At 36.3% G+C, this 26,138-nt stretch overlaps 1 protein-coding gene across 1 annotated transcript in view; it reads left to right on the top strand.

Annotated features, from left to right (window-relative positions):
* DCUN1D1 (defective in cullin neddylation 1 domain containing 1) overlaps positions 1-22,117 on the top strand; it is a 32,691-nt gene extending 10,574 nt beyond the window's left edge. Inside the window, exons 2-7 of the mRNA XM_074328486.1 lie at positions 759-975; positions 2,194-2,362; positions 4,609-4,739; positions 17,309-17,391; positions 17,598-17,694; positions 19,057-22,117. Of these exons, the coding sequence (XP_074184587.1) occupies positions 759-975; positions 2,194-2,362; positions 4,609-4,739; positions 17,309-17,391; positions 17,598-17,694; positions 19,057-19,136 (777 nt within the window). The 3' untranslated portion in view covers positions 19,137-22,117. The remainder of the gene's footprint in view (positions 1-758; positions 976-2,193; positions 2,363-4,608; positions 4,740-17,308; positions 17,392-17,597; positions 17,695-19,056) is intronic.
* Positions 22,118-26,138: the final 4,021 nt, after the last annotated feature.

Genomic DNA, 26,138 nt, shown 5'->3' with positions numbered 1-26,138 from the left:
AGAGGCTATTCCAGTGAGAAGCTATTTGGAGAGAGCCTTTGGTAGGCTCAGGCTTAGGGAAAAAGGTGATTCTTTCAGTGGTAAAAAGGGAGAATCCTATCAAAATTACCTTGGTGGGAAGGATGGGGGTACTTGTTTATATTTCAGGGCTTCTGATTTGAGTGAAAACATGAGGAAATTCTAGTGATGATTATTTTGGTTTCTGGACACCACTAGGAGAAGTGCAGTGGATTCATACTCTTGCTTTCTCACATTTGGTAAAAATAGCAAGAAAACAAGGGAGGTGAAGTTGGGAGGAGAACTGTTTCCTGAATCCTTTATAGTGGGTTTTAGGACTGCAGCAAACACCCGTTAATCTCCTTGTTACCCAGGGTTTGACGGCTCTGGCTGGCTAGATAGCATCACCTTCTTCCCAGTTGTTATGCAGAACTTTGTGCTTGGTCAAGGTTGTGAGAGGGGCTGTACTTCCCTCCTAGAGCCTTTATACAATGCTCTCATTTCTTCTTCTTGAAGAATTGCAGGGTGATTGTACTTCCTTTGCTTCTGTCCTAGTTTCTTTTCCAAAATGATACCATATTTTGTGTTTTCGATTTTTTTTTAATTGTCTTTCTGATAGTAGATCAAAAATAAGTTGAGCTAAAATGGTTTAATAGTTTATGAGGAAAATGTATTGCTGGGAATGATTAGTCAGGCATATAGAAATACTTAGTCTTCTGTGATTTTACATAGTGTTTCAGTTTATTTTCTGGTCTCAATAGAACAAGTTGAAATCATCGCAGAAGGATAAAGTTCGTCAGTTTATGATCTTCACACAATCTAGTGAAAAAACAGCAGTAAGTTGTCTGTCTCAAAATGACTGGAAGTTAGATGTTGCAACAGACAATTTTTTCCAAAATCCTGAACTTTATATACGAGAGAGTGTAAAAGGATCATTGGACAGGAAGAAGTTAGAACAACTGTACAATAGATACAAAGGTGAGTGTTTGTGATTTTAAATATTTTGAACCAGGTTTTCTAAAGTTACATGCTGCTTGTGAGAAATAATCTATACATAGAACATAAGTTGGGTGGATGTGTCAGCAGAGCTCTGTAGATCTTAGAATTGCTTCAAGAGATCTGAGAGAAATTATTTTCCTCTTTTCACTAAAATTCCTTCTTAGCCTCTTCATTTCCTCCCCATTTATCCCCCACCTATGTCTTCCCCCATGATCCAATTTGAGAATGGGGGCTGGGGCGGGGGGCTGTTTATTTTTCGCTCACAAAACTCAGCTGAACTGATTTTAAGAAAACCTGCATAATAATTTTGATTAATAACCTTTAAAGAACCCAAAGTAGTATATACTTTAAAAAATTTAAACAATACATAATAGATGAATAAAGGAAAAGTAAATAGTTTCTCCATCTTTTCCTTATTTATTCTCTTGAGGGAACCAATATTTAATAGCCTGGTGTGAATTCTTCCATGTCTTTTATGTTTATGTAGAAATATAAATACAGAATTTCAAAATTTTTCCAAAAATGGGATGTTTTATACATAACTCATGCCTCAAAGTCAAAAAAGTCACATTTTTTGTTCCTACAGATGTTAGCAAATCGCATGTGACAAGAGTGCCAGAGTGCCTTTCTCTTTCTATTTGTCATTACTTAAAGTTTTTGCTCCCTGATAAGTAAATATTGATAGTTGGTTTTTTTCTTTAATTTGAACAACAGATATTTATATTGTTGAGATTAGGATTCAATTGCAGAGTATATGGTTTTTCCAATACTCTCAAGAAGTGATTGCTGTGGTAAAATGAACTTTTAAGAAAGAAAATTTCTGTATATAATGCTGGTAATTTAGAATGCCTACTTAAAAAAGTATGGATATGTTCAGTAAAACCCCTTTATCCCTATATAGGAATGTCTGATTTTCTGAATGTTTATGATTATGGCACATTTTTACATGAATAAATGAGAGTTAAAAATCAAGTGCCCATCTGTATACATATTCTGTTAGTCTTAAGAATGCTATTTTGGGGGCAAAGTGACTTTGAATATTATAGGGGGAAATATCTGTTAGTGTAATGTTGCTTCATGTCTGTGGTCTATTGAGATCACTTTTTTAAACGGAACGTGAGTTGTTACCTTTTTCAGTTTTAGGCATAGCATGATAAAGTATGGTGCTAATTTAATATTGCGTTGTTATTTTTAAAGATCCTCAAGATGAAAATAAAATTGGAATAGATGGTATACAGCAGTTCTGTGATGACCTGGCCCTCGACCCCGCCAGCATTAGTGTGTTGATCATTGCGTGGAAGTTCAGAGCAGCGACACAGTGCGAGTTCTCCAAACAGGAGTTCATGGAGGGCATGACAGAACTAGGGTGAGTGTGCGGTTACCAGAAGGACTTAGGTACATTACTATGAGAATGACTGTGGAACTGAATTATGTGACAAATTTTTAGATGTACATTTATAAACCTACCAGCCCACAAAAGTTGATAGAAGTAGAAATGGTTAATCTGCTGGTTCCTTCCCATGTTACCAGTTTTCTGGGTTTGTCAAGTTACCTTAATAGGTAGTACAGCCTATTCCTTTTGCGTTGTACTTGATCATTTGTTTCTAATGGAGGTTCTCCAATATGAAAATAAATTACTGTGTTCTAATATTTAACATGGATAAGTGAAAAAGTGAAATGAGCAAGTTTTGAGTTATATAACTCATGTCCTAATGTGAGCCTGCAAATTCTGAATTTATAAACAAACTCCTAGAGTTTAAAATCTTGGAAGATACTAATCACTTTTTGTTCAATTTATACCTTGGCAGCTGATCAGGTAAATGTCTTGGGATAAATAGATTGAAAAGTCATGGGTGGAGGTTTTACCTATGGCCTCCTATCTGTATTTAATGAGGCTACAAAAGTATTCAGTCTGTGGATAGGTAACAGGCTGCCCTTTGTTTTCAGTGGGTAACTATTGAATAATAATAGATAACATTTGTTGAACATTTATTTCAGGAACTATGCCAAGTAAGTACTTCACCTATCAGTTCACAATAACTTTGAGTAGTGTTTTAAGCCCATTTCAGAGATGAGGAAACCGAGGCACAGAGAAATAGAGGTAGGTAGTATTAAAGCCAGGATTTGAACCCAGGCATTCTGATCTTGAGCCTGAGGGACATCGCAAGACACAAAAACATATCAGTAATTTATATGTCAGGGTCTAGGCAAGACACAAAAACATATCAGTAATTTATTCAAAGTAGGGTATGTTTAAAAATTGGTTTTATTGTGTAAAAGGGGTAAAAGAAAGCTCTAAATTGTAACAGGTGGCAGTTACTAGAAGCTGCCACTACTCCTGGAGCTGAGGGAAGTGAACAAGGAAGGAATCTAGAAAAGAGATCCCCTCAGAGCAGAGGGTGTGGCTACCGCTGCCTGCCTTGCCTGCTGCCACTCTGATGAAGAAGAAACTGGCTAGAGGCCACTGCTGCGGAGACATGCGAGCTGCCACCATTGCTGAACACTGCTGGGACCTTCCACCACACTGAAACCCTTGCTCTCTGCAGAAAATAAACTGGGATAAGAGAAGTTCCTTCTTCCTCTTTCAGCCTTTCATTGCCCTCTATTGGTAGAACTTAACAGTGAGCCAGTGGGCAAGAAAAATGAAGTCTCATACTTTGTAGTCCACTACAAATAGTCCCAGTGTAGTGCAAAGAAGGGTGGGTTTAAAGCTGAGAAACAATAAATTAATAACTGGCCTAGACCCTATGTTCTACAGCCAAAGCCGGCCCTATCCTCAACTTGCTGGAATTTTCTATGCTAGGATAGTTTTCATTAGAACTCACTTTTTTTCATTTGAAACTGAATTCATGTAAAACGTAATGAACTTCCAAATCAAAATTTTAATTTACAAACTAATGATCTGGGAGATGTTACAAAGAACACAGAAGGAAAAAAAAAGCAAAAAGGATCAGAAGAAAAATGGAATGATTGGTTTTGTGGAATCTGTAAGAAATAGAATATTCCTACCTTAAGGCTACTATGTGGGAAGTAAGACTTGGTACTTGGACCCTTTCAGCTCCTTGGAAGTGGAATGCTTTGCAAAATATAGAAAAAACTTAATATTGATTTGAGATAACTTCAGTTGGAAATGGTAGGAGGCTCAGCTGATATTTATTATACTTTGTATATAACGAAGTAAGTGTTCCAGAGGACTGCTTCCTCACCTAAGCAGGAAACTGTTTTCAGTTTGCAAGCTAGACATGTGATTTGTTACCATGTAAGGAGTATCTACTACAGTTTAAACTGGTAATTGTTATGTTGATTACTATACATTCTCATCTGTCCAATGCAGCTGATTTCTACAGATGTGTTAATAGTCCAGTGAATTATGTAATTAAAAGTAATAGCCCAGTTCTTTTAAAAATAGTAATTATTTCTAACATTTAATCACTCCAGACCTTTTCTTCCTCCAGCCAACGCCATACTTGTTTATGTAATGTAAAAAGATGAACTACAACTCTGATTTTTAAAAAGTTCTATGAAATAAATATAAGGTGTCATAGGAATAAGTTAAGTCCTTAATTTATAGTCAAAAAGTTTATCTTTTATAAACTTAATTTTACAATGTAGATGTGACAGCATAGAAAAACTAAAGGCCCAGATACCCAAGATGGAACAAGAATTGAAAGAACCAGGACGATTTAAGGATTTTTACCAGTTTACTTTTAATTTTGCAAAGAATCCAGGACAAAAAGGATTAGGTAAGAATTTTTAAAAATTATATTTGGCATTTCAAATATATTCAAATACATTTGTTTTATAATAGAAAGTTAAATGTTTTGAGCATAAAGTCATCATGAAAATACCAATTACTGAAAAACAATGAGAAACAATGAACTTCTGCTTATTCAAAAATACTGTGCACATTCAATAATAGGGTTGGTTACCCTGGATACCATATATGAACCTCTGATTTTTTTTTTTAGACCTACAACAAAGAAAATAAATAGTTGTTAAAATTCCTGACATATGTACATACATTTGTTTGTTTATTTATTTTCCAGAGGATATTGTAGGATTTTAGGATCATAAGTTATTTCATTATGGCTCTGTAGAAATAGCGTTGTAACATTTCCGAGTCTGAGAATGCCAGATAAGTCTGTTCTTTCTGGTTATGATTTATTTGGAAACTATAAGAAAGAATGAAAAAGATGATTATTACTCATAATCTTACCCAGAAATAACCACTGTTAACAGTTTAGATCAATTTATACTGTATGTAATATCTATACATTTGCTTTGGGGATAACTAGGGGAATGTAACTAAAAGCTACAGTGTAATTTACAGTTTCCTCAGTAAGATTGGACAGTAGGAGATAATACAAAATAATAAAACGTGTGTGAGGGTTTTAGATAAAAGTAGAAATGAGTAAAAGCAGGAATGGTTGGGAAATGCTTTCTGGGCAAGATGGGATGTGAACTAAAGGGTTTGCTTTGGCTGCGCAAGAGAAGATCAGAGGTGTTCCAATGAGAGGATAGTTACGAATGAATGAAGGTCTGAAACTTGAGAAATAAGCTTGGCTTCTTAGCGGAAGATAGAAAACGGTGAGTTGATTTTAGTGGGAATGCTTGTTTGGAGATTAAATTAGTGAGACACATTAAGGCTCAGTAACCACAGGCTTCTTTTAAAAACAGGACAGAAAAGTTTAAATTGGAATTTGTGGGCCGTGGGGACACCCTGAAGATTTTGATGATGGCAGTAACTTCCATTCAGTGTGAGCTTTCGGTATGCCTGGCAGTGTGCTAAGTACTCTGCATAGTGCTACATTTAATTTTTAGCAAACATGAGTTATATTCTTTCATTCAATAAGTCACCACCTGCGATGTGTCAGATACATAATAATAGAGTGCTAGCTATTTTTCATCTTTACTTTGCAGATGAGGAAACTGAGGTAAAGGAAGGTTAAATAACTGATCCAATGATGGAAGTGAACTTGTTTTTTATATTGAAGATATGGTAGTTGGAGTGGCTAATAGGGGCCTCTTGTACTAATTCTTCTTTATATTTTAGGTTAGAGGGGAAACATTGAGAAAGAATTATCTGAATAGGGTTTAGTCTGAGGAAGTGATTGAAAACTAGTGAGGAAGGGATGAATGTCCAACATTTGTATTGGTGAATTGACCCAAAGGGTGACTAAACATGAAATTGATTAAAGATTTACAAAATATCTGTAAAGTGAAATTCTAAATAATGAAGCCTCCTTTCCAACTGCTTCTTCAGTTTAGGTTGGAGTCCATTCTTAAAGGAAAATTCCTCATTTTGCCAGCAAAAAAAGCTGAGATACTTAGGGTTGGTTTCTCTATCTTCTATCTGTGGCCACCAGTTAACTGGGCTATTGTTTCTAGTTTCCTTTTTCCTTCCCACAAATACAAGCCGATTAAAATCTTTGATTAACATGTATATACTAAAGTGATTATTTTTGTTGTGTTTAGAAATATAGCACAATATTTTCGTAAGATTAAAGAAAATGTTGTGAATATCAATGGTGATTTAAAGGGGCTAAACCTATTACTTAGTTATATCCTTACCCCTTATTGAAGCACAAAATAAATGATATTTTTCGGTGAATGTGTAGTTTTGATTCTGAATCTTAGTTTTTATTATGTGGCAACAATAAAGCAAAATTATGTTTATAGATATTGCATGTATTAATGTGGTAAATTAGAGTTTTAGATTACAGGAAATATTGAGAAAAAGATTAAGCAGAAGAATTAGATCTAAAAATTATGTTTATTTATCTAATAAGTATTGAGCTTAAGAAAAATGTAGTATTGCTTAATGGGTATAGAGTTTTTGTTTTGCAAGATGAAAAGAGTTCTGAAGATGAGTTGCACGTCGTTATGTGAATATACCTAACACTACTGAACCTGTACACTTAAAAATGGTTAAGATACGTTTTTTAAATTTTTTAAAATATTTTTATTAAAATATAGCTAACATACAATATTATATTAGGTTCAGGTGTACACCGTAATTATTCAACATTTGTATACCTAAAAGAAGTGATCACCATAAGTCCAACAACCATCTGACACCGTACCACTGTATCACAGTATTATTGACTATATTCCCTATGCTGTACATTACATCCCCATGAATTTTTAAATAAAACTAAAGCTAAAAACATCTTAATGAAAAGAAAAATGTAATAAAAGTAAATTATAGTTTCTCCTTTTGTTTTGCATTGGTGTTGGGTGTCAGGAAAAGTAATGACTTGCTTAGTTGAAGAACTTAATTAAAAAGAAAACATTTTTCTTGACTGCCTTTCTAAGGGTTTATAGGGCTCATATATTAAAGTATTTGGCAGAGAGGAATTAGAAGATCATAGGAGAGGAGGTGAGGCCCCAAACAAATAGGGAGAGAGACAGTGACATCACTGTGGTTTACTTATAAATAGCTGTGCTGGTGTTTTCCATTTTTTCTCATTTTCTATAACCTTATTTCTGTGACACAGGATAGTGCTTCCTCTGTCACCATCTGCTTTAGTCACCTGTCATTTCGTATAGTCTTCTGAATCTTAAATTTGGAAGGGATTTCGTAAGTCCTCTATTAAATCTAACCTATCCAAAGTACCTGATGCTCATTTAGCGTTTACTTTTGAACATACAGGGATTGGACACACATGGTTTTAGGAAGTGGTCCATTCTCTTCACAAAATACTCTTGTTATCACACAGTTCTTCCTTATTAAGCTAACACATCTTTGTCTTCAGAACTTCTACCATTGCTCTTATTTGTCCTCTGCTGCAGCACAGAGGTAGCCCAACCTTCAAAGATCGCTATCACTTACCCCTTCTCTTTTTTCTTTTCCAGGTCAGCATTCCAATTATTTTAACTGTTCTTCATTTGAGGAGACCTTCATTATTCCTGTTTCTGTTCCCCCACCCCTGAAACATTTCCAGTTTTACAGTTTCTCTCAGAATAGAGCTCTTAATCCTGAACATAGTACTCCAGACGGAGGCTATTTAATGTAGAACACCATGGGCTTGTTATTTTTTTGTGGGACTATTTATTAATTTGGTCAAAAATTACATTTGTCCTTTAGCAGCTATGTAATTTTTAGGACCATCCTGAACATTAATTAGGCTAAAGTCTGGAGGTTATTTGCTTTGAACTGTGGTTCAGTTAGAATCCTACCATGTTTCCCCGAAAATAAGACCTAGCTGGACCATCAGCTCTAATGCATCTTTTGGAGCAAAAATTAATATACGACCCGGTCTTATTTTAGTATAATATAAGACTGGGTCTTATATAATACATAATATAATATATAATATAATAATATAATACCGGGTATAATACAATATGATATAATGTAATGTAATGTAATACTGGGTCTTATATTAATTTTTGCTCCAAAAGATGCATTAGAGCTGATGGTCCGGATAGGTCTTATTTTCCGGATAGGTCTTATTTTCGGGGAAACATGGTATACCTGTGCAGTTGATTTAAAAATTAACATTATTTGTTAGACATTTAGTTTAATATTTAGAAATAATTTTATAGAATGTTTTTAAAGCGTATTTTCATCTATATAATCCTATTTGGTTCTCCTAACAACCCTTTGAGCTAAGTAAAAAAACAAAAAACAAACCTGTTATCCTGTTCTCATAAAGATGAGGAAACTCAAGGTCAGAGAGGCTGATTTATTAAGGTCACGTAACTTTAGAGTTACGTGAAAGCTGGGACTCAACTTCAGATCTTATGACTCCAATTTCTGTATTTTTATTACTCTGTATTGTGCTAACTGTAGCTATTTCTAAGTAAATTAAAACATCGTGAACTGGATTTTTAATCATCATTCCATCCTCCCTAGTGAGTTGGCAACATTTGTTTCCCTTAGGGACAGTGTTTGGATCCAGTCTCAATTCATTTTCATGTTCATCTGGCACTCAGTTGATCTCTTCTGAAATCCCTCATTGCCCTGTTGATTCTGTTTGAAAGAATTACACTGGGATTACATCTGTTTGAATTTTTAATTTGACTATAAGGGCTTAAGGATTCATTCTATAAGTGTCAGTTTTTGACAATACTGTTATTAGAACTTGTTTTTTTCTCTGTATTGTCCTTCTAACTGCTTTTATATCTCCTTGTTACCTTATTATTGAATTTGCTCTCTTTTCAATACTGCTTCAGAATCTATAATCATAATTTTAAAAATTATTAAAAATATAATAAGGACTCATTATTTACCACTGTTCTAAATGTTTTATGTGTATTAACTCATTTAATCCTTATAACAACCCTGTGAGAGTAGGTACTATTATTTTTATTTTTTCTGGGGAAGTTGTTTTTTTATTTTCTATTTTATTTTTTTCCATTTTTTAAATTAGTTTCAGGTGTACAAAGCAATGTACTAGTTAGATATTTAAACCCCTCATAAAGTGATAACCCCCCCATCAAGCTACTACCCCTCCAACAACTTATATAACTGTTACAATACCATGGACTATCTTCCCTATGTTGTGCTCCACATCCCGTGACTATAGATACCTATGTAGTTAGTTATAGTTGAGATTCAATATTATTCTACTTCAGCTTCAGGTGTATGCACATTGGTCAGGCATCTACACAGTCTCTGACACGATCCCTCTGATAAGTCCAGTGCCCATCTGGCACCTTACGTGATCTTTGCAACCTTGTTGATTATATACTCCATACTGTATTAACTACCAATTTGTATTTCTTTATTTTTTAAAAAAAGTTATTTATTTTTAAGGTTTTATTGGGGAAGGGGAACAGGACTTTATTGGGGAACAGTGTGTACTTCCAGGACTTTTCCAAGTCGAGTTGTCCTTTCAATCTTAGTTGTGGAGGGCGCAGCCCAGCTCCAGGTCCAGTTGCCGTTGTTAATTGCAGCCCACCATCCCTTGTGGGAGTCGAACCGGCAACCTTGTGGTTGAGAGGACACGTTCCAACCAACTGAGCCATCCGGGAGCTCAGCGGCAGCTCAGCTCAAGGTGCCGTGTTCAATCTTAGTTGCAGGGGGCACAGCCCACCATTGCAGGAGTCGAGGAGTCGAACTGGCAACCTTGTGGTTGAGAACCTGTGATCCAACCAACTGAGCCATCTGGCCACCTAGGAGCTGAGCGGCAGCTCGTTGACTTCATTCTCGTTGCAGAGGGTGCAGCTTGCTGGCCCCTGTGGGAATCAAACCAGTAGCCCTATTGCCCAGAGCTCACTCGCTAACCAACTGAGTCACCCGTCTGCCCCCCCCTCCAATTTGTATTTCTTAATGCCTTCACCTTTTTCATCCTGTCCCCAACCCCATTCCCAGCTATCACCCTGATAGATCTAGTACCTATCTGGCACCATATCTAGTTATTACAATATTATCAAGTATATTCCTTATGCTGTAACCTACATTTCCATGACTACTGTGTAACAACTGATTTGTACTTCTTAACCCCTTCCCCTTTCACCCATCCTTGACTCCCCCCCCCCCCCCCCCCCATCTTAAAGAGGGCCCTCTAAGATTCCTTGTAATTCTGGTTTGGAGGTGATGAACTCCTTCAGCTTTTTCTTGTCTGGGAAGCTCTTTATCTGTCCTTTGATTATAAATGATAGCTTTTCTGGGTAGAGCAATCTTGGTGGTATGTCCTTACTTTTCATCACTTGGAATATTTCCTGCCACTCCCTTCTTGCCTGCAAAGTTTCTGTTGAGAAATCAGCTGACAGTGGTATGGGGGCTCCCTTGTATGTAAGTAATTGCTTTTCTCTTGCTGCTTTTAAGATTCTCTCTCTGTATTTAACCTTTGACAGTTTAATTATAATGTGTCTCGGTGTTGGTCTCTTTGGGTTCATCTCGTTTGGGACTCTATGTGCTTCCTGGGCTTGAATGTCTATTTCCTTCACCAGGCTAGGGAAGTTTTCTGTCATTATTTCTTTAAATAGGTTTTCAGTTCCTTGTTCTCTTCTCCTCCTAGGTACCCCTGTAATGTGAATGTTGGTACGCTTGATGTTGTCCTGGAGGCCCCTTAAACTTTCCTCAATTTTTTGGATTCTTTTTTCTTTTTGCTGTTCTGGTTGGGTATTTTCTATTACGGTACTGTGTTCCCCTGAAAATAAGCCCCAGTTAAGATCGTCAGCAGGTAGTATGTTATGATGATGTTCCAGAAGAAGATGACATGACTGTATTTGAATAAATGTAGATTGTTGTACATGAAAAAATAAGACAGCCCTTGAAAATACACCCTAATGCGTCTTTTGGAGCAAAAATTAATAGACCTGGTTTTATTTTTGGGGTAACATGATACCTTATCTTCTAAATCACTGGTTGGATCCTCTGCTTCATCTAATCTGTTGATTCCCTGTAATATACTTTTCATTTCTGTTATTGTATCCTTTATTTCTGACTCGTTCTTTTGTATGGTTTTCATCTCTGTTTTCGTGCTGCCTATCTCTCTGTTGAAATTCTCCCTGAGATCACTGAGCATTTCTTATAGCAGTGTTTGGAGACTGCTTATCTCCATTTCGCTTAGTTCTTTTTCTGGAGCTTTGTTCTGTTCTTTTATTTGGGCATGCTTCTTTGTGTCCCCATTTTGGCTGCCTCCCTATGTTTGTTTCTATATATTAGGTAGGGCTGCTATATCTTCTGGTCTTAGTAGAGTGGACTTATGTATTAGGTGTGCTATGGGGTTCAGTGGTGCAGTCTTCCTGGTCACCTGAGCCATGTGCTCGGGTGTCCTTTGTGTGGGTTGTGTGTGCCCTCCTCTTGTAGTTGATCACTGCACATCAATGTGAGGGACTGACCCTTGGGCTGATTGGGAGGACTGGCCTTGACTACAGCAGAAGAGTTGTTGTTCAGGGGCTGACCCTATGGCACCAGCTCTTTTTGAAGCTGGCTACTGGGGGCGCCAGCCCCAGGACCACCTTGGTCAAGTTCAACCATAGTCTGTGCCCCACCCGGGACCACCTGGCAGGAGCCACAAAGAAATCTACAGATGGCTGCCACTGGTGCCACGCTTGGAAGCGCTCTGAGAGGCCAAGCCGCAAACCAAGGCCGGCTGCCACTAGTGCTAGCGTAGGGCTGCTCAGCCAGCGGCACAGGACACACTCAAGCCAGATGCTGCTTGTCTGTGTTCTGCGAACCTTTGAGAGTCTAGGAAAGTCTGCAGCTTGAGCCAAGGCAGGCGATCTGCATGAAAAAGCCACTGAAAGCAGCCTGGGTGTGCCCAAAAGTTGGGTGGGGCCAGGTCTTGCATTGCCAGTGCATGGGGAATGTGGGGAATGATCCGAGGAGACTCAGGTATTGCATCCTCCTGTGTTTGCCTGCCAGAAAGGGGGAGGGCTCAACAAAGAAACAATGGCCTCCATCAGTTCCCATGTCCAGTAGAAAGCCACCTCTCCAGCCCCCGACCCAAGGCAGACAACTCAGTTCCCACCATGTGTCCCTGCTGCCTCTCCAGCTGCTGCCCCAGAGCGAGTGACTCCACTGGTGGGTAAGTCCACGCGGCGCTTGTGAGTGCAGCCACCCTCAGTCTCACTCAGTCACAGTCTCTGCTGTTTTTCACAACCAGAAATTATGGGGATTTCTCTTCCCAGCACTGGAACCCTAGGCTGGGGTGAGGCTGGGATCTCTCACTCTTCTAGGGGATGGGGGGACCCCCACAGCCGAAATAGCCCTCCTGATCGTTAATGGTCACACGCAGGTGTGGGACCAGCCCGTTCCGTGTCTCTGCCCCTCTTACCAGTGTGATGGTGGCTGCTTCTGCACGTCCTTAGTTGAAAGGCTTCAGTTCAGCTTGATTTTAGGCGATTCTCAATAATGGTTGTTTTGTAGGTTCGTTGTAATTTTGATGTGGTTGTGAGAAAAGTAAACACAGCGTTTACCTACTGCGCCATCGTGGTTGTCTCCCTATTATTTTTATTTTAAACTGAATTTCAGAGAGGTGAGCTTGGTTGCCTGAGATCACTTAACTAGTGGTATGCTGTATTTGGGATTTAAGAGGCTAAAGTACTATGTTAAACCACTTTTTTCTAGCTAGATTGTTCTTTCTGTCATACAGACGTTTCTGTTTAAAGGCAGTTTTTTTACTATGCTTGTGGCAATTGACGTTTTATCTCTGTTCAACTTTATGTGTTTCAACTCTAAATTATAACTTACTAATCTTTTTGAGTATTCCTTTTTAACTCAAAAACATTTATTGACTGCGTACTCTGAGAGTGTGGAGTCAGAAGCGTCTTAAGTCTGGGTGAGTTTGCAAAGTCTTCACAAAGATTATACTTTTTGAGCCTTGAAGAATGAATATGTATTTTCAAGGCCAAAAGAAAAGAAGCCATCTCTAATGTGGAGAGAGTAGCAAGTTTAAGTGCTCAGAGGTGAGAGACATGGAACCTGTGAGGAACTGTAAGTCCATTGGGTTAGAAGTGTAGATTTTATCTGAAGGCTATAGGAAATCACTGGAGATTAAAAAACATTTTTTAATAGGCTATTTTTTGAGCTGTCTTAGGTTTACAGCAAAATTGAACAGAAGGTACAGAGATTTCCCACGTATTCCCCTGCCTTCATATATGCATGGCTTCTCCCATTGTCAGCATCACCCACTGGAGTGGTGCATGTGTTATATTTACCTACATTGCACATCAGTATCACCCAAAGTTCAAGTTTACATTAGGGTTCACTCTTGGTGTTGTGCATTCTATGGGTTTGGACAAATGTATAATATCATGTATTTACCATTGTAGCATTGTACAGAGATGTTCCACTGCCCTAAAAACCCTGTGTGCTCTGCTTACTCATCCTGTCCTCCATCCTAACCCCTGGCAACCACTGATCTTTTTACTGTTTCCAGAGTTTTGCCTTTTCCAGAATGTCAGATAGTTGGAATCATACAGTATGTAGCCTTTTTAGATTAGCTTCTTTCACTTAATGATATTAATATGCGTTTGTTTCCCTCCATGTCTTTTCATGGCTTGATAGCTCATTTTGTTTTAGTAGTGAAGAATATTCGTTTGGATGTAGCACAGTTTATATATCTGTTCACCTTCTAAAGGACATCTTGGTTGCTTCCAAGTTTTGGCAATTATGAATAAATCTGCTGTGAATATCCATGTGCAGGTTTTTGTGGAGACATAACTTTTCGGTGCACTTGGGTAAAGACCAAGGAGTGATTGCTGGATTTTATGCTCAGAGTATGTTTAGTTTTGTAAGAAACTGCCAAACTGTCTTCCAAAGTAGCTGTGCCATGTTGCCATGAATGAGAGTTCCTGTTGATCCACACCCTCGCCAGCATTTGGCGTCAGTGTTTCGGATTTTGGCCATTCCAAAGGTGTGTAGTGGTATGTCGTCGTTTTAATCATTGAAGAATTTTAACGTGGAAGTGACACCAAATTTATATGCCTCAAAGCTCCATCTGAAAGCAGTGTGGTCCTTTAAAAGGAGCGGAGGCAGAACTAGAGGAAGAGAGACTGGTTATAAGCTGTTACAGTGATGTAGCTAGCCGTGAAAAGGAACTAGGCATGAAGAGGCCCTGCCAGTAGGAGAAGAGAAGCCAGAATGAGAGGGCTTCGATGGGAAGTATTTGATGAGGAAGAAAGGAATTCCCCTAGTGATTCTCAGCACAGTTAGGAGGTGTTTGGAAGTGCGTGGAGGTGTTTTTTGGTTATGATAATGACTAAGGGTTTCTGTTGGCATGGGGGGAGTGCTAAATGTCCCGCAATGCATAGGACAGTTCCTCACAATGACAAATTTTATTGAGAAGCACTGTAGGGTGATGACATGCATTGTGTGAAATGAAATAGCAAGTGTATAGAGGTAAGGTAATGAGTGCAGTCTGAGCCCTGCTGAATTTGAGTTTTTTGTGGATACCAGTTGAAGATGTCCTTAGGAAATTAGATATATGTAGCTATAAAAATAGAGATATAAGTTTCAGATTTAGGAGTTGTTAGAGGTGGTTGAACATATAATATGAAAAAAGGTAAAGGTTTGAAAATTTTACTGAGGGAAGTAGAAGTGGTTATTGCTGACATACACTGTTATATAACACTGTATTTAATGGATGAATGGAGGAAGAGGAGACAGTAAAAAAAATAAGGCCAGAAAGGACAGGGGACAAGCAATAGTGTGCTATCATTAAAGCCAAAAGAATGACAATTCCATCCAGGAGGTGTGCTCAATTCTGTCAAATGTGGCAGAGAGCCAAGTAAATTAAGGACATAAAAGTGTTTATTTGGCAACCAGAAGGATCTGGTGACCCTCCAGAGATTACTTTCGCTAGGGTGAGTGGCAGAGGTGAACACTAGCTTACAGAATTAAATAGGATATGGGAGGTGAAGAAATAGGGCAATGAATGTAGATTATAAAAAGTTCTCTTGTACAACTTGAACCTTCAAACATCACACACGTGCACTCCTACTCTTGTCAGATGCTTATGTTAGTGTATCAGCTGACAAGTGGGCATTTATAGGCGTCGCATGCTATGCAGTGATTTGAATATACTTCACTTTCTCATCGTTATTTTATAAAAATTAGTTGAAGAAATGTTAACACTAATAATAAGCTTAGTTCTCATACATTTAATGCATTTGAAGTGAAGAAAATCATTAAGCATGCAGAACGGTAAATCGTACTGCATGTGCTAATAACAACAATTTTACTGCACTTAAACTAGACAATTATGTTTATTTGGTACAGAAAACGAACCTGGAAGGAACATTGGCTGTAGAGCTTTAAAGACTAAAGATTAAAAAGGAATTGTAATTAGGAATGGATGTGATGTTTCTAGTTCTCTTAAACCGTGGGGATCTGAGTTTGATTTTCAGACATGTTTTAGGAGCACATTTTGTGTAAAAGTAAAAGACTCCATGTACAATATTATCTGTGAAGGGAAGGAGAAAAAGGGTAGCTAGTAAGGGAATGAGAGACCCAAGAAAGATTTTTTTTAAGATAGATGATAAGCTAAGCATGTCTGTTTGTGGAAGGGGACAGCCAGAAGATGGCAAAGTTGAAGAGGTAGGGAGAGAGGAAAATTAATAGACAATAGACAAGATTCCTTGAAGAGGCAGGATGGTATTAGATCTAGAATAGTGGTGTTTGGGGGCTTATCTTTGGATAGGAGAAAAAAGGCACCTTTTCCATTGAGTGTGAAGGAAGAAGTAATGATGGATTTCAGGGTAAGTACATTTGCATATGGAACCACAGGAAGTTCACTAAGCAGTTTCTGAATGCGTGCTATGTATTTCAGTCTGCTAGTTTGGGTATATGTAGTCCCTATCCTTGGCGAGGTTAAGGGCCAGTGATGATGGGAATTTTTTGCCTGTGGCCTATATATTTTTCTTTGAGGCAGGATGTGAGCCTTTTTGGAGTCTTTCTTAGTCTCTCATGATTCCTCAGATTATCAGGAGTAGTTTGGAAATCATATTCAAAAGGACTTTTAAGTTACTTGGGATGTAATTTTTTCTGACCTAGAGATATAAATTTACTCATAAAAGCTTGATACTTTAACTACTTTAGTTCTTTGAGAGAGGTCATAGGTCTTTCACTCTGTCATATGACAGGTGTAGTTCTTTTTCATTTGGCAGTATTCCTTCCTTACCCTTCTCTGCTTCAAACCCAATTAAATGACCATTTATATCATTTCATCAAACTTGAAAAAGCAAATCTTAGTTTATTTAATTTTAATTTTTAAGTAAGTATTCTTAATAGTCTCCTTGATGGACAGGATCAGACAGCCAACAACTTGGAGTGTAAAATTGATTAGGATTGTGGGTAGAAATTCTTTGCATTACAACTTATAGGTGTGCATCAGTGGTTCTCAGCTGGGGGCAATTTTCACTCCCTCGGCACCTTTGGCAATGTGTGGAGACATCTTTGGTTGTTACCACTGGGGGTAGGATGGAGCTATTACTGGCATTTAGTGGGTAGAGGCCAGGGATGCTGTTGATGTTACAATGCGTAGGACAGCCCCCGTAACAAAAAAGTACCTGCTCAAAATGTCATAATTGCTGAGGTTGAGAAATACTGGTGTACATGAACTAACACTTGAATATTTATGAATTAGTCAAGCATGCTTATCTACATTATTAAATTGAAACTTCAGAAACACCCCCTATGAGGTAAGTGGTATCCTTCTTGTCCTGAAGGATGGAGGCAAGATACAAACCTTGGGCTTATCTCTTTAGGAAAACTTTAATACATAAGATTCAGGACACAGCCCCCCCCCACCTCCACCCCCAATTTTTTAAGGCTATCTTTGGTCTTACCTGTTTTGTTTTTTAGGGACAAATATTTATGACATTTGAAATACATAATTTATTTTTAATATTACAGATCTAGAAATGGCCATTGCCTACTGGAATTTAGTGCTTAATGGAAGATTTAAATTCTTAGACTTATGGAATAAATTTTTGTTGGTAAGTTTATTTTCTCTAAAATTTTGATTTGTTTGAAGATAAATTAACATTTTAAAGCATGACTGACTCATCTCAGAGCATGTAATGGACATAGATGAGAAATTTGATTACCAGAATTTCATTACACAAGTTGTTTTGCATTCTTGTATTAGCATCATCGACTGTTTTTTTAAACTCTTTTTAGTGATTTGGATTTTTCTTAATAGGAACATCATAAACGATCAATACCAAAAGATACTTGGAATCTTCTTTTAGACTTCAGTACAATGATTGCAGATGACATGTCTAATTATGACGAGGAAGGTAATGAAAATTTTTGCCCTCCCAGTTTTTTTACCTGCATTCTTCTATCACACACTGTTGAACTTCTAGTCTGTTTCTTTTATTCTTGGAGTTGGATTTCCCTCTTCTGAGTTTTTATTTATGCTCTTCTGAATGTATGAAATACCTTTATACTCTTTACCAATCTGTATTGTTTTGTTTCTTTAAATATCAACTCAGTATTCATGTCTTCCAGAAAGGCATAAGTAATTTTCATCCATGCTTTAGATTTTAAGTTTACTTTAGGAACCTATTATCTAAATGTACTTTTAACTTGTTACCTGTTTGTCTTGTCTGTGAAGTTGATTGTAAACTCCTTAAGTTTAGTGACTTTGTCTAACTTGAAATGTACTTCAGCTATACTATCGACAATAGGCAAGATTCCTTGAAGTTTCAGGATTTAGGAGTTGTTTTGTAATGCTAATAGTACCGTAGCACTATTGGCATTCATTCAATAAGTATTCACTGATTGAATGCTTTTCTGTTTTCATGTGTGTATAAAGCTGATGCTACTTTTCTATTTACTATTGGTTTTTCTATAAGTGGCAGTGATCAATGATTTCTTCACACATACTTACCTAGTTCCCCTTGAGAATTTGCAGGATGCATTTTTGAGATTGTTGAATAGACAGAGGTATTCTTTGAAAAATCTTTAGTGACCTTGCCTCCTTAAAAGTGTCCTGGAGCCATTTAATCTAACCAGAGATGATGTTATTTTATTCTTTGTTTTCATTGTCATTTATAGTTTGCACTAAAAAGTAAGAAATGTCTAATCTTGCATATGGCTGATAATTGTGCTCTTAGGCCTTACACAGAACTGGAGAACTTTCTGATTTAGAGGTTGGCACTTGGATGTATAGAGGCATGCATATGTGGAATTTAAGTCTTTTAGTAACTATGAAATAGGATAGATTTGATACTTGCTGTTAATTTGCTTTGTAAGATTGCCACAAAATGCCTGAAATTTTGTTTCCTCCTACCTACTATGCTTTCAGCACTGGCAGCATGCCCTCAGATCATGGCCGTTCCTTAGGCTGCCAGTTTTGACCAGATTACTTCAGTGGTCTGACTTCAGTGACTTTCACAAAACCATATTATTGAGTACCAAAAGAGTTATTTTTATCATTTGAGGAATGATAAAGTGTTGGAATAATAGAGTGGAGAGGATAAAAGGAATACTTTTGGTAGAAACTCTAAAAAGCTAGAATTTTTGAAGTCCTATCAGTGGAAATACTTATGATGTATTTTAACTATTATGGGGAAGGTACTTATAAAATAATGGATCCTATTACAATGTTAGTCTTATTTCTGCTTTTCTTTCTTCCATATATTTCTTTTCCCTAGGAGCATGGCCTGTTCTTATTGATGACTTTGTGGAATTTGCACGCCCTCAAATTGCTGGGACAAAAAGTACAACAGTGTAGCACTAAAGGAACTTTCTAGAATGTACATAGTCTGTACAATAAATACAACGGAAAATTGCACAGTCAATTTCTGCTGGCTGGACTGAACTGAAGATCAATCCTCGCAAGTCAGACTGAGGGTTGAGACAAAACTTTAAGGATACATCTTGGACCATATCGTATTTCATTCTCCTAATGGTGGTTTGGGCTTGTCTTCTAGTCTGGACCGCTCTAAACATTCATAATTCCAACATTGTGGATTTCATCTTATATCTGTGGACCATCCTAGGTTATTCTCCCATAAGACTTAGAGGCTTTATGGTGATTATTTTGAGGTTTCCATTCTTGCATAAAGCACAATGCTGTCTTCATCAGAAAACAGTTTGGCATAAGAATTAAACACATGAACATCACAATTTATAAAAACTTCTTAAATATATGCTTTGGGCTAGTTGCAAAGACTATGCTGATAGCACTTCCAATGAGAGTGATATATTTAAGTGTACCAGATCTGGAATGGTGTTTTCGTTTGGGGGATTTTATTTTTTCCTGGCAAATCACATGTATTGTTGATGTGAGTAGAGAATCTGATGAAAAAATACCAAAATAACCAACGTGAAAAATTTTTAGGATAATTTCGTGTGCCTACCTGAAAATTTTATTGTGTTTCAGACCCTCGATTTTAAAAGGTTCCACAGAACTAGTCTGCACTTATCTTAGCCATGTTTATATATAGTTGTCCTACAGGGAGCTTTTATTTAGAAAATATCTGCATAATGTCAGAGTCTCCTGTCTACATTATGCACTACATAATTGGATTTCATTATGATTTTGAAATGCTTATATGCCTGTCGAATAAGTCATACTATTTAATTTGTTTTGAATGTTTCAGATTGCTACACAATACAATATTCTAAATTTAGGCATGAGGGTTTATTTTTTGTTTTTGTTTTTGTCAGCACACTATGGAGCACAAATGAAATTCTCTTAATTTATAAGATGATAGTAGGAATTAAATTTTGAAAATGGTCGTGATGAGCCATGAAGTTCAATCCTTATAGGTACTGCTCTTTCATACAAATAGTCCATTTTTGATGACTTCTTATTTTGTTGAAATTGCTTTAACTGCTAATCACTGTGGTTGCCAAATACTTACTTGAAGAGCAAAGATTTTCAAGCAAGCATACACTTGATGCAAAATACCAATCTGGCTTCTATTTTCATAAATTATTTAGTCTCTTTACTGTTTGTTTCATCAAATTAGCTCAGTTTTCACATCAAAGCAGAATTCTATCTTGTATGTATGATTTTCATTACAAGACCTTTGAACTGCTTTTGTGCGGAAAATGCTGATTTCCCTGTTCACTTCCTGACACATGAAGAAGGGTTTATTGCTTTTTAAAATATTTCTGTAAGGCAGGTTAAAAAAAAGTAAAACTTCAAATATTACATGCCTATGGTCTTTAGCAGGAATAGATTTTGCTTGGTGTATCCAGGCATTCTCTAAGGTCTAATGTTGAAATTATCAAAGGAATGTACTTCAGATTAGCAGTACATTTTGTGTAGATGTGGAAATGATTTTAAGAACAATGACATATTAAAACTACTTTTTATTTACATGATTTTGAAATTGACTAGAAAGCTTTTCCCATGGATATTATATTAATATTCCAATCATAACTTTAATTAAGAATACAATTATGCCAAAAGAAAATTTTGAAAATTTCTATTCAGGTTACTGGCATTGGTTATTTAAAAAAAAGGGGGGTGGAAGAAAAAAGAAGAAGAATCCTGCTGCTTTCCTTTCAAGTATTTCCTGATTTCATATTTGTAAATATAAAGAGGAACTTCAATTATGAAAAATTTAAAAAGATATATATGTACTATTTTGTTTCCTGTCTTGAAGATTTTGAGTTATGGTATTGTTTTTAGATTGACTAATTAATTCAAATATGCTGTGTTTTGAATGAGATCCCATTAGCTTTTCTTTCCAATATAAATTGTTTTTCATAAAGTCTGATATTGGTTCATGGCCTAGTGCCTTGGGTTTTACAGACTTTTCCTTTTAAATGCAAGACCTTTTCAACAAAATAGTATTTGTCATCAGTGTGGTACTAGACATTTATAATTACTGTGTAATTATAAACAAAAAATACATAAATCTTTGAATATAATTATGTAGCATAAAAGGTAAGGTTGTTCACTCTATGATGGCATCTTAGAATTAAACAATACTATTACTAGGGCTGAAAAAAAGACTGATTTAATATGCTATGATTATTCTGAGGATAAATGTCTGGTTACAGGGAATATTTTGTACTAAAAAATGCTTATACATATGAGTGTGTGTGTGTATGTGTGTGTGTGTGGAAGAGAGGTTGAAGGAGACACCCCCCCCCACACACACACAACTTGAATTGCTTTAATTCATTAGTGTTTCAGTCTTCATTCTGGTGAACTCCCCATGCTGATTCTTTGTTTTAAACTGAACCACAGGTACAGTTTCCTTTTTGCCAAATGTCAAAACAGGTACACATTTTAAAATGTAATGCTTTTTAAATAGTAAAGTGTATAAAATTAGAAGTGCCCACACATAAAAGTACTTGAGATCAAGGTTATCTTTAGTGACTATCATCTGCGTATCTCTGTAAGTTCAATTGTGTTTCTTACAATCCCTGTCATACTACCAACAGAGGCAATAAAAGCTTCAGTGAAATTGCCATGATCAAATCTTTTCACATATTATTTCAGTGTAATATTTTTAAAGACTAAAAAATATACCTGAAAACTTTTCCAGGAAGAATACTTATTCGTGGAAAGAGCATTGTAATGGCAAGTTTTAGGGAGAAAAGACATGCCAACTCTTGTTTACTACGTTTAAAATGTTTACAACTATACTGGGCTGCTTTATTTAATTAACAGTACTGTAGTTGTGTAATATGGCATTGTAAGTGTGTGTTCTTCATTAGACTTTTAAAAAGTTTTAATGAGAGAAAGTAAACTTAATAAAATAACAGGGGAAGTCTTTTATATAATATCCTTACTGGGAATTATTTAAGCAAGGTATACTATTTTTTTCTCAGAAAGATTTAAGTGAATGAAGTGTTTATTTTTTATTTGATGATAAGTTTGAGTAGTTGTAGCTAGTTTAACGTGCACTTTGCTTAGATTTTTTTAAACATGTTACTATTAAGACTACATTTTGTAAACCTTCTGTAACTTTTACATATGGATGACAGAAGAAAGTTCAACTAATGAAAGAATTTTGGAATGAAAAAGGAAAGTGGTGCTGGGGAAATTTATTACAGTTCACAAGGTATGCCTTTGTAAACCTGAATCAACTTCTAGCAAGAATTAATTTATGTAGTTCTAAATGTTAAATTGTGTATATTTAATAGAAAATACTTATTTGGCACCTCAGCAGTTTTCTTTAAATGTCACTTTATACTTTTAACAATATGATTTATATTGAGTACATAGATGTTTTGATAAGATTTTATCAAATTTGATAATGTAATGATAAAATGTTTTTAAAATGTGAACTATTTAACATATCTCTTAATACCTGAGAACACAATACCTGCATTGTGATTTCTACATAATGTGATAATTAGGGTTCCAGTTTTGGCTCATCATTTAATTATAAACGAGTATATTCTGAACTCTTTACTTGCCTCCATTTTTACAATCACATAGCAATAATTTCTATATAGAAATGTGGTGAAGTTATATATCATGATACCTTTGCCTTTGATTTCCGAGGGGAAGGGGTTTATATTTTACAGTTACGATAAATTCGAAAATTCCTAATAGTACACATCCCCTTTTCCAGGTTTATCCTATCTGTTGCTGTTTTAGTTGAATACTTGGCTTGATTTGTATCTGATTCTGGAGGCAGATAGTGCTGTTTTTTTAAAGTCCTAATACAGTTACATGAATGGTTTTACCAGAGCATTCTTGCCATCTTATTTTCTCCACGCCCTGTTGGGCAATTGGCATTTCCTGCTGACCAACTCATTCATTTGGCAACTTTCCACTGGGCTCAGTGTTTTGTGTTATTGTGGCTTTGACTTCTCCTTGGTTGATCTTTTAAAAAAATGTCAAAATACGGAAATTAAGATAAGAGGTGCACAGCATTTGTAGTAGATGGAATTCCTAAAAGTAATATCTATATGGAATTTTAAGGACAAATTGTTTTGTGAATCATAATAATTACCCATGTTTAAAATTGAGACTCTAAAATGTATGTTTTTAAGAAGTATATCCAAGTTTTTCTTACGAGTATTGCTTAAGTATTTTCAGGTTGTTTTTTTTATATTTGTGCTGTGCAGAAATCAGTGTTGTTTGTCTTAGATCATTGGTTTACAAGCCGTAACTTAAGGCTGTTCATGAGGTTGGGCCATAGCAGACAGGATGCCTTTCCTTTTACTTCATTTATAACTTTCTACTTTATTCCTTGTAGAATATTGACATTTCATATGAGATTTGGTTTTGGGGGAAATGTTTGGCTTAAAAAATTGTTTTTTAATGGCTAGGGGGAACATTTTCTCTTTGGCAGATTTTTCAGGGAAATGGAAAGAGATGGAGTCAGAGCAAAATTAAAGCGGGTCTGATCACAAGGCAGCACTGCTTTGAAGAGTCGATCAAATAAGTTAAAGTAAAAAAGAATTTCGAAACAAAATAATGAAAGCAGAGCTTGATTTGAAATACTGAAAAGTCTTAAACTTATCAGAGGCAGCATGTGAGTGGCTTAATGGCCAAACAAAAGAAGTAAAAGAAGGATGATAGATTTGGAATGTCCATATGTATTTAGATGCATGTTCAATAGAAATATTTACCTAAATTTTTATTTCAAATTATGAAATATTCTGAGAAACCTTTGTGTCTAATGGAAAACTTGGGCAATACCAAACAAGAGGTTATGACTAAAAGGAAACTGTAGGGCATAAGATAAGGGGAAAATGAAATGGCTAAGAGAAAATACTAATGTAAGCTGTATACAATGATTTATTACATGACACATGGCTAAAAGCAGTATTTGATCAGTGAGGTTTAGAGATGTGTATACTTGGAATCCTTCAAAAATAGCATGTTTAGTTTTTAAGCAAATGCTAATAATATTCTTAATCCTGGTAGCACATTAGAATTCAGTGTATTGATATGAAATGAATAGGCTGTTAGCCAGAGCTTGAACAGTCATTCTTAGTTGTCTATTGTAATGGAACTTTAAAAATGTAGCTTTATTGAAATATAATTTGCACACCATAAAGTCCACCCATTGTAAGTGTACGATTCAGTAGTTTTAGTAAATGTGTAGAGTTGCAACCATCACCACAATCTAGTTTTAGAACATTTCCATCAGCCCATAAAAGTTGCCCTCATGCTCTTTTGCAGTTGATTTCGGCTGCCACCCCCAACCCTAGGCAACCACACTGATCTGTTTCTATGAGTTTTTCCGGTCTAGAAATTACACATAAATGGAGTTTACAATTTGAAGTCTTGTGTATCTGGCTTCTTTCAGTTGGCATGATTTTGAGGTTCATCCGTGTTGTAGCATATGCCTGTACTGAGTTCTTTTATTGCTGTACGGTTCCTGTTGTATGGAGTGTCTACAGTTGTTTATCCATTCACCAGTTGATGGACATTTGGATTGTTCACATATTTGGTTTGAATGCCGTGAACATTCATGGATGTGTCTTAGTGTGGACATAAGTTTTCATTCATTACACTCTTAGATTCCTAGGAGTGTAATTGTATTGGTTGGGAAATTTATGTTTACCTTTCTAAAAAACTGCCAAACTGTCTTCCAAAATGGCTGTACCATTTAAAAGTATTCTTACCACAATGCATAAGGGTCGCAGTTTCTCCACATCCTTGTGAATACTTGTCTTTTACTGTAGTGATTCTGGTGGGTATGCATTTTAAGAGTGCAAGTTTTACCTGGCCATCCTACCTCGTGTGTCTGTTGGGTGTGCAATTTGGGTGAGTATAGGTGCCTGAGGGATGGCTGTAAAATTGCTTACAATAGACATGTACTTGCTTGAAGGTAGTATTTTCTGTAGCCAGTGAGGGTAGTGATGACACCTTCCAGTGGGAGTTCTGGTCCCTTAGTGAACTCTGGTGACGAGATGGAGTGCGTAGGTGCAGAGTGAGGCTGGTGTTTGTGCAAGTGTGTACACCATGGTTGCTATGGCTACCCAGTTAGCCTGTGACTGGGGGTATGAAAACAGTGCACAAATAACTGCATAGATATGTCAGTCTTGTTAGGTTTCCCAGAGCTCTTTTGCTCTGGTATAGCTTTGGGAATTCATAAATTTGTAAAAGTGTAGTTGGTGTTATTTAAGTGCCGCCAGCTTACCTCTGTTCAGATATATAGTGGACATTGCAGTCGTGCTTTTTATTTTTTAATGGAAAATTTCAGACATACACAGAAGTAGAACGGTGTAATGAGCCTACTTGAACTTGCTCAGTTCATGGCCAATCTTGATTTATCAATATGCCGTCCGCCTTCCCAACCCCGATTTATTTTGAAGTAAGTCTCAGCAAACAAATTCATTTGTAAATATTTCAGTATGTATGTTTAAAAGATAAAGACTGTTACATGTAACCACAATACTGTCACCACACTTAAATGTTAACAGTTTCTTAATAATTACCCAGTCAGTATTTTAAATGGTCTTAGTTTTTCCCCACTTCAAGTCAGGAGTCAAAGAAGGTCCATACATTGCGTATATCTCTAAATCTTTTAATCTATGGGTCCCCATATCCCACACTCCTAGGCTTGCAATTCATTTGTTTGAAAAAGGAGTGGTTGCTTTAAAATTTTAAATTTGTATGCAGTTTATACTTAAGGTGACATTTGATATACCTAAAAATACATTCTAACCTGAAAATATTTTCTAAGTGTGGTATAAAAAGCTATGATAATTGTATCAACAAGCATTCCATTAATTTAAAAATATAGTGGGACTTACATCCAGAATATAAAAAGAACTTTTACAACTTAACAAAGACAACCCAATT

The sequence above is a fragment of the Rhinolophus sinicus genome, linkage group LG01 (genome assembly GCF_036562045.2).
Source record: "Rhinolophus sinicus isolate RSC01 linkage group LG01, ASM3656204v1, whole genome shotgun sequence".
NCBI lineage: Eukaryota > Metazoa > Chordata > Mammalia > Chiroptera > Rhinolophidae > Rhinolophus > Rhinolophus sinicus.
Note: the sequence above shows the minus strand (reverse complement) of the source record. Positions and strands in the feature narration are given on the sequence as shown.